A 15874-nucleotide genomic window follows, 5' to 3' on the forward strand; every position below is an offset into this window, starting at 1 on the left:
GCATGTGGATCCTTCTCTACAGTAGATCATATCTTATACCACAAAGCAACTCTTAGTAAATACAAAAAAAATGGAGATAATACCCTGCATTCTATCAGATCAAAATGGACTGAAATTAGAAATCACTGATAAAATAAAAAATAGAAGCAACTCTAACACATGGAGACTAAATTATACACTGTTGAATGATGAATGGATAGTAGAAGAAATCAAGGATGAAATGGAGAAAATGCTTAGAGGTAAATGAGAATACCTATAAAACATACCAAAATCTCAGGGACTCTATGAAGGAAAGTTCATTCATGAGCTCATTTATTAAAAGAATAAACATCAACAAATAAATGACCTAGCATTGTATCTCAAAGCCCTAGATAAAGAACAGATCAACACCAAAAGTACTAGAAGACAGGAAATAATTAAAATCAGAGTTGAAATCAATAAAATTGAAATAAAAGAAATAGTTTAAAAAATTGACAAAACAAAAGCTTATTGAGAGCGCTGCGAGAGAAGAGAAAAGTGACGCAGCCACCCTGGAACTTAGGCTCCGTGCGCCTCGTAAAATGAATGAAAATAAACCTGGTGACTCACAGACTCTTGTTGATGTCAAGTGGAATTTGGCAGAGAGGTAAAGGAGAAGAAGGTGTTTATGGCATTCTAATAGAAGACATCAGGAAGGAAGTAAATAGAGCTTCTAAACTGAAATGCTGTGTTTGTAAGAAAAATGGTGCTTCAATTGGATGTGTTGCACCTCGATGTAAACAAAGTTATCATTTCCCATGTGGACTTCAGAGAGAATGTATTTTCCAGTTCACTGGCAATTTTGCGTCATTTTGTTGGAAACATCGACCTGTTCAAATAATTGCATCCAATAATTACAGTGATTCCTTACCATGCACCATTTGTTTGGAATATATTGAGCCTGTTCCTACTTATAACATACTACGAAGTCCTTGTTGTAAGAATGCTTGGTTTCACAGAGACTGTTTACAGGTTCAAGCAATAAATGCAGGAGTATTTTTCTTCAGGTGTACAATATGCAGTAATAGTGACACCTTTCAGAAAGAGATGTTAAGAATGGGAATTCATATTCCTGAAAAAGATGCATCTTGGGAATTAGAGGAAAATGCTTATCAAGACCTTCTGCAGCATTATGAGCGTTGTGATGTTCGAAGATGTCGTTGTAAAGAAGGGCGAGAATATAATGCACCTGATAGCAAATGGGAAATAAAACGCTGTCAGTGTTGTGGTTCTAGTGGAACACATTTAGCCTGTTCCTCACTACGATCATGGGAACAAAATTGGGAGTGTTTGGAATGTAGAGGTATTATCTACAATTCAGATTTCCAAAAAGCAAAAAAGCATGCATTATCCAACTCTAATAATGTGGCAATTACTGATTGTTTGTTGGAAGAGTCACCACCCAAGTTACCAAGACAGTCACCGGGAGCTCAGAGTAAAGACCTACTGAGCAAGTTCCGAGGTGATGCTGCTGCTGCTCGTCAAGGACCACACTTCGAGAATTACTGGTCTAGACTAAAAGGCAAGGCAGCAAGTTCAGAAGAGATATTTCTACTATTCTGATAGAATTAGGATTCCAAATTAAAAAAAAAAAAAACTAAAAGATTATTTATCAACAAAGCCGATATATGGAATAGTGTCTTAGATGGATTCAGGAATCAAAACTTCAATCCTTTGTACACAATCGAAGTAGCATATGTTAATGAAAATGATGAGTTTGGAAGAGAGCTTCCTGGATCAAAGCAGGAATTTCTGAGTCTTTTGATGCAACATCTTGAGAACTCATCATTGTTTGAAGGGTCCTTATCAAAGAACTTGTCTCTAAATTCTCAAGCTCTGAAAGAGAATCTTTACTATGAAGCTGGAAAAATGCTTGCCATTTCTTTGGTTCATGGTGGTCCTTCACCTGGTTTCTTTTCTAAAACCTTGTTTAACTGCCTTGTTTATGGACCAGAAAATACCCAACCAATTTTAGATGATGTTTCAGACTTTGATGTAGCACAAATTATAGTAAGGATAAATACTGAAACAAATATGACTGACTTAAATTCAGTAATAAATGAATGCTACAACTACCTAGACCTTATTGGATGTCTAAGACTTATAACAACATTAAGTGATAAGTATATGTTGGTAAAAGATATACTTGTCTACCATGTAATTAAGAGAGTCCAAGCACCCTTTGAAAGTTTTAAGCAGGGTCTGAAAACTCTTGGTGTTTTGGAGAAAATTCAGACTTACCCAGAAGCATTTTGTAACATCCTGTGTCATAAACCTGAGAATCTTTCTGCAAAGATCCTTAGAGATCTTTTTACAGTACACACATTACCTGATGTGCAAGCTTTGGGATTTTGGAACAGTTACTTACAGACCATTGAGGATGGTAAATCTGCAACAACAATGGAAGACATTCTTATTTTTGCAACCGGTTGCAGTTCCATTCCACCTGCAGGATTTAAACCCACTCCTTCAATTGAGTGTCTTCATATGGATTTTCCTGTTGGAAACAAGTGTAATAACTCTTTAGCTCTTCCAATCACGAGTACATATAAAGAGTTTCAAGAAAATATGGACTTCGCCATAAGAAACACTCTAAGACTAGGAAAGGAAGAAAGTTCTCATTACATTGAACATTAAAATGTTTCTTTGAACAAAGAGATGCTTCTTTAAAAGCTGCTATTAATAACTTTCTTTTGTTTCAAAAATCTATTAATCATCACTTTTGAACAAACTTGTCACCTTCTTGACCCAATAAAATTTATGATGTGAACATTAAAAAAAAAGCTTATTGATTGAAAACAATCAATAAAATTGATAAACCCCTACCCACACTAACAAAGAGAAAAATAGGGAAAATCCAAATGACTAAAATATGTGATGAAAAAGGAAATATCACAAGACACAAATGAAAAACAGAAGAAAATGAGAAACAATTATAAACATTTATACCCAAATAAAATGGAAAATATTGACTAGAGACACATGACTTACCTAAACTGAATCAGGAGATCATATGCAATTTAAATAGAACAATTTCAAATAGTGAAATGGAAAACACTATTAAAAACTTACCAATTAAGAAAAGCCCAGGACCAGACAAACTTTCAGCAAAGTTCTACAAGACCTTCAAAGAAGAATTAACACCAGTACTCCTCCAATAATCCTCAAATTATTCGATGAAATAGAAAGGGAGGGAACCCTTCCACCCTCATTCTATGATGCAGGTATCACCCTGATACCGAAACCAGACAATATAACACCCTGATACCAAAACAACACAGCAAGGAAAGAAAAATTCAGACCAATATCCCTGATGAACATAGATGTGAACATTCTCAATAGAATTCTAGCAACTCAATTGCAAAAACATATTAAAAAGATAGTGCACCATGATCAAGTGGGGCTCATCTCAGGGATGTGGGGTTGGTTCAACATCTGGAAATCAATAAACATAAATCATTATATCAATAGACTTAAAAACAAGAATCATATGATCATCTCAATAGATGCAGAAAAAGCATTTGATAAAATACAGCACCCCTTCATATTCAAAACACTAGAAAAAATAGGGATAGTAGAAACATACCTCAACATTATAAAGGCTATCTATGCTAAGCCAAGATTAACAAAATTCTAAATGGAGAAAAATTGAAAAAATTTTCTCTAAAAGCTGGCACAAGAAAAGGAAGCCCTCTTTTGCCACTTTTATTTAACATTGTCCTTGGAATTCTAGCCAGAGCAATTAAATAGAAGGAAGAAATTAAAGGTATACAAATAGGTGTACAAGAACTCAAACTCTTACTATTTGCTAATGGTATGGTTCTATATTGGGAAGATCAAAAAAATTCCACCAAAAAACTTCTAGAACTAATAAATGAATTCAGCAAAGTAGCAGAATCAATACCCACAAATGAAACTCATTTCTATGCATCAGTAATGAATCCACTGCAAGAGAAATAAAGAACACTACCCCATTCACAATTGCCTCAAAAAAAAAAAAAAAAAAAAAAACCCTTGGGAATCAATCTACCAAAAGAGATGAAAGACCTCTACAATGAAAACTACAGACCACTAAAAGAAGAAATTGACGAATTTAGAAGATAGAAAGACCTCCCATGCTCCTGGATAGGCAGAATTAATATTGTCAACATGGCAATACTACCAAAAGCATTATACAAATTTAATGCAATTCCTATTAAAATCCCAGTGACATTTTTCATAGAACTAGAAAAAGCAATCATGAAATTTATTGGAAAAATAAGAGACCTAGAATAGCCAAAGCAATCCTTAGCAAGAAAAGTGAAGCAGGTGGTATCACAATGTCAGACCTTCAACTATACTGCAGAGCAACAGTAACAAAAATGGCATGGTATTGGCATCAAAATAGGCAGGTAGACCAATGTTACAAAATAGAAGACACAGAGACAACGCTGCATAAATACAGTTATCTCATACTAGACAAAGGTGCCAAGAACATTCACTGAAGAAAAGATAGCTTATTCAACAAATGGTGCTAGGAAAATGGAAAGCCACATGTAATGAAGTGAAAGTAAACCCTAATCTCTCACCCTGCATGAAACTCAACTCACTGTGGATCAAAGACTTAGGCACTAGAACAGAGACCCTGCACCTAATAGAAGAAAAAGTAGGCCCAAATCTTCACTAAGTTGGCCTAGAACCTGACTTCCTTAACAAGACCCCTAAAACACAAGAAATTAAATCAAGAATCAATAAATGGGATGGACTCAAACTAAAAAGTTTCTTTTCAGCCAAAGAAACAATCAATAATGTGAAGAGAGAACCTATGGATTGGAAGAAAATCTTTACCACATGCACCTCAGATAAAGCATTAATCTCTAGGATATATAAAGAACTGAAAAAACTTTAAAAACCAAGAATACAAAGAACCCAGTCAATAAATGGGCTAAGGAACTGAATAGACATTTCACAGAAGAAGATATACAATCAATCAACAAACATATATGAAAAATTCAACATCTCCAGCAATTAGAGATATGCAAATCAAAACTACTCTACGATTTCATTTCACTCCAATCAGAATGACAATTATTAAGAATACAAGCAACAATAAATGTTGGTGAGGATAAAGGTACACTCATACATTGCTGGTGGGAGTGCAAATTGGTGTAGCCACTCTGGAAAGCAGTGTGAAGATTCCTCAGAAAACTTGGAATGGAACCACCATTCAACCCAGTTATCCCTGGACATAAAATCAACATACTATAGTGACACAGCCACATCAATGTTTATAGCAGCTCAATTCACAATAGCTAAACTGTGGAACTAACTTAGATGCCTTCAACAAATGAGTGGATAAAGAAAATGTGGTATATATATAAAGGAATATTACTCAGTTTTAAAGAAGAATGAAATTCTGGCAATTGCTGGTAAATGGATGGAGTTAGAGAATATCATGCTAAGTGAAATAAGTCAAACCCAAAAAATCAAAGGCTGAATGTGTTCTCTGATACATGGATGCTAATTCACAATAAGGGGAGGGGGGATAGGAAAGAATAGAGTTATTTTATATTAGGTAGAGGGGAGTGAAGGGAGGGGAAGGGGTATGGGAGAAGAAATGATGGTAGAGTGAAATAGACATTATTACTTCATGTACATGTATGACTACATGACCAAAGTGATCCTATAATATGTATAATTGGAAAACTGAGAAATTACACTCCATTTATGTATGATCTATCAAAATGTATAAATGCACTTTACTTTCATGTACAACTAATTAGAACAAATAAAATTTTTTAAATGTCTTATTGTACTATACTCACCCTTATTCTTACCTGTGATTGAGCACAAATAACTGAAACTATGGAAAGCAGAGTCATGGATAAAGGGGGATTACTGCAATAAATTAGAGAAAAATAATTACTAAACCATGTGGAGTATTAGCCAGTGAAAAGCACTATGACTAACATACAGAACTACCTAAATTATTTTAAACTTGAGAACCTAAACCATTTTAAACATCAGGCACACTCCCAAAATCAAGTATCTAGAAAGAACCATTGACTGAAGATAAGGCAATTCATCAAACAAAGCATTGTGCTGGAGGCCGCTGCCCTGTAGGGCCCGCAGTGGTAGCTGGCCTCGCCCTAAAATAGCGGTGGAGAATTCCAACCACAAAGAAAAACAACTTTAAGGAGGTGCTTTCCATTGGCTGACTGATTTCCTCCGCGTCCGTACTCAGCTCGTGATCACTACATGTCCTCATTACCCACCATTAAGTGTCCAAGAGCCAAATGTCTGACCCATTAGGTGATTGGCTGTTACATCCCATAAAGCTGCGTACTTTTCGCGGCGGAGAGCAGCAGCAGCTGCGCCAGAGAGAAGAAGGAGAGAGAGAGCTGCGTGGGGAGAAGAAGAAGAAGATGGCAGCGGTGGAGGAAGAAGAACCAGGCACTCGGCTCAGAAGCTCTCCCATAAAAATAAAGACCTTAAAACTCCATCTGAGAGCCGAGTCTTCATTGTACTCGCTGGATGAGACACATTGTCCTCTGAAAGTTCAAGTATAGATAAGGTCATGACAATTCTAAGGAGTACAAAAGAGTTTGAAGTTTAATAATTGTTCACATTTAACTCACATAATGATGATGAATATTCTTTTTTTTCCATTACTAAAGAGTGAATGCAGGAATGTTCCACCTGTGAGCTACAGCTCCAGCCCTTTTTAAAATTTTTTTTCTTTTGAGAGAGGGTCTCACTAGTTGGCCAGGCTGGCCTTGGACTTTCCCTCTTCCTCCCTCAGTCTCCTGAGTTGCTGGGATTACAGCAGTGTGCTACTGTACCCAGCATGAAAATATTTTTATATGTTATAAATCACTACATAAATATAATTTTTTACTATTGTTACAAATATGAAATGTTAATTTTTAAATACATTATCAAATTTTAAATAAATTATCTCATGAGTATTCTTTCTATAATGTGCATTTGTTGTTGTGTGCTGTTTTCTTGTTTTCTGTTCTCTGAGCAAAACATAAAATTCTTTCTTATTTTATCCCTTCCCTGTCCACAAAAAAAAAGAGGATAAAAAAGGATACATGTATTTCAACTCAGAATTTATAGTTATATAAAATGCATGCCTACAGAGTAAGAGTTGAAAAAAGGAATAGAAAACTGAATTTAGTGTCTAAAGTTCTGAGTTCTAACTGCATTAGGCAAATAAGTGTTCAAGTTTGGTTAATTTATGTCATAACCTTGAGCTTGGGCTTTTTAATATGTAAAATGAGGAGATATGAGATGAACATTTCCTAAATTAATATCAAATAACTCTCATGTTAATATATTAACATTTACACAAAAGACAATATTTCATGGCCAAATACATTAAGGAATATGCTGAATTAATTAATATTAAATAGAGACATTTGTTGCTATTCAAACTGAACTTAATACATTAGGAGCCATTTGGTTTCATAAACCAAACCAAAATAGTTTCATAGCTTTATTAACAGATTAAAATTATGGAAGAAGGAATTCATAAAATTTATATTAGTGATTAATTTTGGTATTTTTTGTTGTTTTTCAGTGCTGTGAATCAACCCCAGAATCCTACATAAGCCAGGCAAGTGATAGTACTGAGCTATATCCCCAGCACCTGACTTTGGTGCTTTGGTCACAATGTCAGTGGCATTTTTTATACTTATTGCATTGTTCATCTGTATTATTAATACTTATGAAATATTGAGAGTGTTGTAACATTAATACTTATACAGAAGGGATAGGTTGAACTGTGAAAAATGTGCACTAGTAAGTGCTAATTGTGGAAAATATGGACCATTGATTTTGCATTGTTGGGCATTTGAGTACTTCTTCCTAATAATTTCACTATTACAAAAAATGAAATAGTTAACATCTAGATAAATAAATCTACACTAAAGCCATACTTTATTACAAATTTTTATAACTTCTGTTCTAAGACCTAGAGATAGGAATTTTAAATAATTTTTGTAACTATTGCTATATAGATTTCCAGGAAGATTATATTTATTTATAATATCATTCGAAGAATATGCACTCATTCTTGACATTTGTCTGAATTGTTTAGTATCAGGGTAAGTGAAGAGCTGAGTCTATTTCTTTTCTGTCAGTTGAAACAGAGAACATGCTCTGTTAGCTTATGATCCTGTAGGAATTATGAGAGAGTTTGAGTAAGCAGGCTCATTTTTGTAGAGTGTTTAATGATGTAACCATGGCAGGACATTGGTTGCATCCTCCTGGCTCTTTGTTAACACCTACAAATGTTCCCATCTTATAAGAAGCCAGACTAGCTGTAATTAGGAATTAAATTATCTCTTATTCTAAATTTGTGTTCTGTCTGAATATAGCAACTGTGACTCTATTTCTCTGATTAATAATCTGTGCATCTCCTTTCTCCATGATTGCCCCTCCATAATTTGTTTCATCTCGAGTATAACTTTGAATTTATTGTCCCTTTGTAGAAGTTGTTCCAGAAAGGATGGCAAGTACTAGAAAATAAGCTCAAATTCCTAATTTTCAGGTAAGTGAAAGGAGTCAATTCCAGAAAGAAATGATTGAAACATTTGGTTTGATTTTCCCCATCATAGCATATATATTATCATGATTTATTGACTATTCTGTCAAAAGAGTCTGAATTGTTGAAAATTTCCCTTGCAGTTTGGAGTTGAGATCTGATACCATATTTTGAAAATTACAAATTCAGTACTTTATTGGTTATTTGTTAATGAGATAAAAGTACACAATATTAAGTGAGAAAAGAGCCTTCGAGTTTCTGAAAAATAAACTTGACTAATTTGTTTCTTCCTTTTGCAAATATTTATCAACTATTTACTACATAGTACATACTACTGCGGATGTGAGAATGAAAAAATTGGGCAAACAACCAGAACAAGAACAAAGCCCCTACCCTCATGGAGCTTATTCTAGTGGGTTATGTTACATGGTAAATATTATAGAACAAAAAAAAAAAAACCTATAGAGAACCAAAGGGAGTACCCACTGAAGGAGGGATTTCTGTTTTAATATTATAATCAGGCAAGACTTCAAAGATCTAGTAAAGTGAGAGAGTAGCTATGTAGATATCTAAGGGAAGAATATTCTAGACAGGTGGATATTTAGTTTAGAAGCCCTAAGGGCCACATGGCCCTTAAAATCTAACAATTATAGCAAAATACTGTAGAAAATGTTTTGTAAATGTAGTTGCTCTTTCCCCCACCCCTCAAACAAAAACAAAAACAAAAACAAAAACAAAAACCCAAGAAGAGCAAAGCAGCCAGTATGGCTGAATCAGAATCAATATGGGTGATAAAAAGAAGGCAAGATTTCAGAGAAACTACAGGGAACCAGATCATGTAGCCCCTTGAAAGCCCATTGTGAGAACATTGGCCAACATCCAGAGTAAAATGAGGCACCACTGAGAACTTTTAGGCTGAGGAGTAATGTGTCCTGACTTGCATTTTGAAAGAATTTTTCAATGGTCAAGACTATAATTCAGTGGTAGAGTGTTTGCCTGGCATGTGCAAGGTCCTGGGTTTGAGCTCCTGCAGGGGGGGGGGGCGAGGGGGGGAAGAAAAGAAAAAAAAGAAAAGAGAAAAACTATATTTTTCTATTCATTGAAATGCAAACTGATAAGTTCAGCCCTGCACTGCCAGATCTAGAGCCCCCAGGCTCGGCCTAGACAGGTCCAGTCCTGAGTTGATCTACAATGCCAGTCCCCCCAAACTCAGCACAGGCTTCACATGTGGACTCAGCCCCCACCAATCCCCCACCCCCATGGCTCATCATCTATCATCTTGTTGGGACACCTCTGCCATCATCTTGGTTTATCCCTGATGCAGACTCAGCCATCTTTAGTGTGGGCAGCTCCCATCCTGGAACACCTGCTGGAAACTAGAAGCTCATTATCAAGTATCTTCCATTCATTAGGCTACAGAAGACTGGGAGATTTGAATAGAATATTACAGTTTTGATGTAATTTTTTAAAAATATATTATTATATATTATATAATGATAAATATTATATATTTATTATTCTATTTTCCTCTTATTTGTTTCCTTGAGTCTTCACTCTCTTTTCTCATGTTAACAACCAATGTTTTTTACTCTGCTTTCACTCTTCCTATGATCTAGTACCACTATATACTCCTTAAGATTATATCCTAGACCCCTCCCCATCCCTTTTGCCCACCATTGGAAATTGTAGACCTTATTATATACCTATTGGTTATACTGTAGAAAATAATCAAACTCATCATCTCTGTTTATTACTACAATACTGCTAACATCTTAGTATGGGCTATTTGGTTTAAGGTTGCATATTGTTTATACTGGGTGCTACTAATATTGATCTCCCCCTTAAAGGAGAGGTATTTGAAACCTGCAGGGACACTCTAAATCTATAGGAGAAAGCTGTAATACCTCATATCTGCACTGCTAGAGGAGAAGATACACAAATAACATGAAAAAATAAGGGAAATATAAATATAAATATAAAGCTCCCCAAACAAACTGAGTTGCTATATTGATAGGCTCCATTGACACCGCAGTAGAAGAAATGTCAGAAAAAGAGGTCAGAATGTACATAATTAAAAAAATCCCCAAAGTAAAGTATGATATAACAGATTAAATGCAGGCAACAAATGATCACTCCAATAAGTAGTTAAAAGAGGAAATGCAGGAAGCAAAAGTTCATTTCAATAAAGAAATAGAGATTCTGAAAAAAAAACAAACAAAGAGAAATCCTTGAAATGAAGAAAACAATATACCAAATTAGAAACTCAATAGAAAGCATCACCAACAGACTAGATCACTTGGAAGACAGAACCTCAGACAATGAAGACAAAATATTTAATCTTGAAAATAATGTTGACCAAACAGAGAAGATGGTAAGAAATCTTGAACAGAATTTCCAAGAATTATATGAATAGGACCTCCAACAATTATGGAAAAACATGAAAAGACCAAATTTAATAATTATTGGGATTAAGGAAGGCATAGAGATACAAACAAAAGGAATGAACAATCTAGTCAATGAGATAATTTCAGAAAATTTCCAAACCTGAAGAATGAAATGGAAAATCAAATACAAGAGGCTTACAGGACACCAAATGTACAGAACTACAACAGATCTATAACAAGGCACATTATAATGAAAATGCACAACATTCAAAATAAAGATAGAATTTTAATGACTGTGAGAAAAAAGTATCAGATTATATATAGGGGGGAACCAATATAGATTTCAGCAGATTTCTCAGGCCAGATCCTAAAAGTTAGGAGGGCATGGAACAACATAGTTCAAGCTCTGAAAGAACATGAATGTCAACCAAGAATCTTAAATCCAGCAAAACTGAGCTTCAGATTTGAAGATGAAATAAAATATTTCCATGATAAACAAAAAGTTAAAAGGATTTACAAGTAGAAAACTTGCACTACAGAACATTCTCAGTAAAATATTCCATGAGTATGAAATAAAAAACAACAATGAAAGTCAGCAAAGTAACTAAAGGAAAAGCCAATCAAAGGAGAGACCAAGTCAAGTTAAAAACCAAAAGCAAGCCAAAATGACTGGGAATACAAATCATGTCTCACTAATAACCATGAATGTTAATGGCCTAAACTCATTAATCAAAAGACATAGACTGGAAGATTGGATTAAAAATTAAAAAGACCAACAATATGTTGCCTTCAAGAGATTCATCTCATAGGAAAAGACATTCACAGACTTAAGGTGAAAGATGGGAAAAAAAATATCATGCACACTGACTGTGTAAAAAAGCAGGGGTTTCCATCCTCATATCAGAGAAAGTGGACTTCAATCCAAAGTTAGTTAGAAAGGTTAAAGAAGAACATTTCCTATTTCTTAAGGGAAACATACATCATCAAGACATAACAATCATATTTATGCCCCAAACAATGGAACATCTATGTGCGTTAAACAAACACTCCTCAATTTCAGAAATTAAATAAACCACAACACAATAAGACTGGGTGACTTTAACATACCTCTCTCATGACTGGATAGATCTTTCAAACAAAAACTGAACAAAGAAACCATAGAATTCAATAATACAATAAGTAATTTAGATTTAACAGACATACATAGAATATGCATCAATGAGAAAATACACTTTTTTCTCAGCAGCACATGGATCCTTCTATAAAATAGACCATATGTTATGCCACAAAGCAACTCTTAGTAAATACAAAGAAATAGAGATACTACATTATATTATATCAGATAATAATGGAATGAAATTAGAAATCAATGATAAAATAAAAAATAGAAACTACATCAACAACTGGAGACTAAATAATGCCCTACTGAATGATGGAATGACAGCAGAAGACATCAAGGAGGAGAGAAAAACATTTTTACAGATAAACCAGAAAAATGATGCAACATGCCAAAATCTCTCAAATACTATGAAAGCAGTACTAAGACAATTCATTGCATTGAGCTCATTCAAAGAAAGAATAAAAAGTCAACAAATAAATGACCTAACATTACATCTCAAAGCCCTAGGGAAAGAAGAATAGATCAAAAGTAGTAGAAGATAGGAAATAATAAAAATCATAGCAGAAATCTATGAAATTGGAACAAAAGAAACAATTGAAAAAATTGACAAAACAAAAAGTTGGTTCTTTGAAAAAATAAACAAAATTGATAAACCCTTAGTCACACTAATGAAGGGAAGGAGAGAGAAAACTCAAATTACTAAAATTCATGATGAAAAAGAAAATATCACAACAGACAGTATTGAAATACAAAACATAATTAGAAGCTATTTTGAAAATCTATACTCCAACAAATTAGAAAATCTCAAAGACATTAACAGGTTGCTAGAGACATATGATCCACCCAAACCGAATCTGGAAGACACAGACAATTTAAATAGATCAATTTCAAGCAATGAAATAGAAGTCATCAAAAGCCTACCAACAAAGAAAAGCGTGGGACCAGACGGATTCTCAGCTGAGTTCTACAAGACCTTCAAAGAAGAGCTCATTCCAATACTCCTCAAAATATTCCATGAAATAGAAGAGGAGGGAACGCTCCCAAACTCATTCTATGAAGCTAACATCACCCTGATACCAAAACCAGACAGAGACACATCAAGGAAAGGAAATTTCAGACCAATATCCTTAATGAACATAGATGCAAAATTCTTAACAAAATTTTAGCAAATCGCATACAAAAATATATTAGAAAGATAGTGCACCATGATCAAGTGGATTTTATCTCAGGGATACAAGGTTGACTCAACATTCAGAAATCAATAAATGTAATTCACCATATCAACAGACTTAAAGTTAAGAATTACATGATTATTTCAATAGATGAAGAAAAAGCATTTGATAAAATACAGCACCCTTTCATGCTCAAAACACTAGAAAAAATAGGGATAGTAGGAAAATTCCTCAACATTATAAAGGCTATCTATGCTAAGCCCATGGCTAATATCATTCTAAATGGAGAAAACTGAAAGTATTCCCCCTAAAAACTGGAACAAGGCAAGAATGCTCTCTTTCACCACTTCTATTCAACATTGTCCTCGAAACTCTAGCCAGAGCAATTAGACAGACCAAGGAAATTAAAGGGATACAAATAGGAAAAGGAGAACTCAAATGATCCCTATTTGTTGATGACATGATTCTATATTTAGAGGAGCTCAAAAATTCCAGCAGAAAACTTCTGGAACTCATAAATGAATTCAGTAAAGTAGCAGGATATAAGATCAATGCTCATAAATCTAATGCATTTTTATTCATAAGTGATGACTCCTCTGAAAGAGAATTTAGGAAAACTACCCCATTCACAATAGACTCAAAAAAATAAATAAAATACTTGGGAATCAATCTCACAAAAGAGGTGAAAGACCTCTACAATGAGAACTACAGGAAACTAAAGAAAGAAATTAAAGAAAACCTTAGAAGATGGAAAGATCTTCCATGTTCTTGGATATGCAGAACTAATTTTGGCAAAATGGCCATACTACCAAAAGTGCTATACAAATTCAATGCAATGCCAACTAAAATTCCAATGATGTACCTCATAGAAACAGAGCAAGCAATCATGAAATTCATTTGGAAGAATAAGAGACCCAGAATAGCTAAAACAATCCTTAGCAGAAAGAGTGAAGCAGTGGGCATTGCAATACCAGATCTTCAACTCTACTACAAAGCAATAGTAACAAAAATGGCATGGTATTGGCACCAACATCAACAGGTAGATCAATGATACAGAGTAGAGGACACAGACAGACCCAAATTAATACAGTTTTCTCACACTAGACAAAGGTGCCAAAAACATACGATGGAGAAAAGATAGCCTGTTCAACAAATGGTGCTAGAAAAACTGGAAATCCATATGCAGCAGAATGAAACTAAACCCCTATCTCTCAAAACTCAACTCAAAATTGATCAAGGACCTTGGAATCAGACTAGAGACCCTGCACCGCATAGAAGAAAAAGTAGGTCCAAATCTTCATCATGTCGACTTAGGATCAGACTTCCTTAACGTGACTTCTGAAGCACAAGAAATAAAAGCAGGAATCAATAATTGGGACAGATTCAAACTAAAAAGCATTTTCTCAGCAAAGGAAACTATCAGCAATGTGTAGAGTGAGCCTACAGAGTGGGAGAAAATCTTTGCCACTCATACTCCCAATAGAGCACTAATCTCCAGAATCTATAAAGAACTCAAAAAACTTTACACCAAGAGTACAAATAACCCACTCAACAAATGGGCTAAGGAAATGAGCAGACACTTCACAGAAGATCTACAAGCAGTCAACAAACATATGAAAATATGTTCAACATCTCTAGTAATAAGAGAAATGCAAATCAAAACTACCCTAATATTCCATCTCACCCCAATTAGAATGGTGATTATCAAGAATACAAGTAACAATAGGTGTTGGCAAGGATGTGGGGAGAAAGGTATACTCATACATTGTTGGTGGGGTTGCAAATTAGTGCAGCCACTCTGGAAAGCAGTGTGGAGATTCCTTAGAAAACTTGGAATGGAACCACCATTTGACCCAGCTATCCCACTCCTTGGCCTATACCCAAAGGACTTAAAATCAGCATACTACAGTGATGCAGCCACATCAGTGTTCGTAGCTGCTCAATTCACAATAGCCAGATTGTGGTGGAACCAACCTAGATGCCCTTCAATTGATGAATGGATAAAGAAGCTGTGATATATATATATCACAATGGATTATTACTCAGACATAAAGAATGATAAAATTATGGCATTTGCAAGTAAATGGATGAAATTGGAGAGTATCATGCTAAGAGAGATAAACCAATCCTAAAAATCCAAAGGAGGAATGATCTCTCTGATAAGCAGATGATGATACAGAATGGGAGGTGGGAGGGAGGCAAGAATGGAGGAAGGATGGATTTTAGAGGAAAAAGAGGGGTGGGAAGGGTGGGAGGGGTGGGAGGAAGGAAAGATAACAGAATGAGACAAACATCACTACCCTATGTACATGTATGATTACACAAATGGTATGCCTCTACTTCATGTTCAACCTGAGAAACAAGTTGCACCCCATTTGTTTATAATGAATCAAAATAAATAAATTATTTAAAAAAGAATTTAAAATATTGTTATTTTTATAAGTGTCAAGACCAATAAATTTATTTCAAACTTAAAAATAATAATCTAATGCATTTCTATTCATAAATAATGAATCCTCTGAAAGAAATTAGGAAAACTACCCCATTCATAATAGCCTCAAAAAAAAAAAAAATACTTGGGAATCAATGTAACAAAAGAGGTGAAAGACCTCTACAATGAGAACTACAGAACACTAAAGAAAGAAATGAA

At 34.6% G+C, this 15874-nt stretch overlaps 1 protein-coding gene across 1 annotated transcript; it reads left to right on the forward strand.

The window, feature by feature from the left end:
- Window positions 1-545: 545 nt before the first annotated feature.
- LOC306651915 (G2/M phase-specific E3 ubiquitin-protein ligase-like) lies at window positions 546-2790 on the forward strand. The gene is given in 4 exon segments (XM_079124876.1): window positions 546-592; window positions 594-1527; window positions 1533-1601; window positions 1603-2790. Coding segments are annotated over 4 exon segments (2088 nt in total). The 5' UTR covers window positions 546-560; the 3' UTR covers window positions 2656-2790.
- Window positions 2791-15874: the final 13084 nt, after the last annotated feature.

The sequence above is a fragment of the Sciurus vulgaris genome, assembly GCF_902686455.1.
Source record: "Sciurus vulgaris genome assembly, chromosome: X".
NCBI lineage: Eukaryota > Metazoa > Chordata > Mammalia > Rodentia > Sciuridae > Sciurus > Sciurus vulgaris.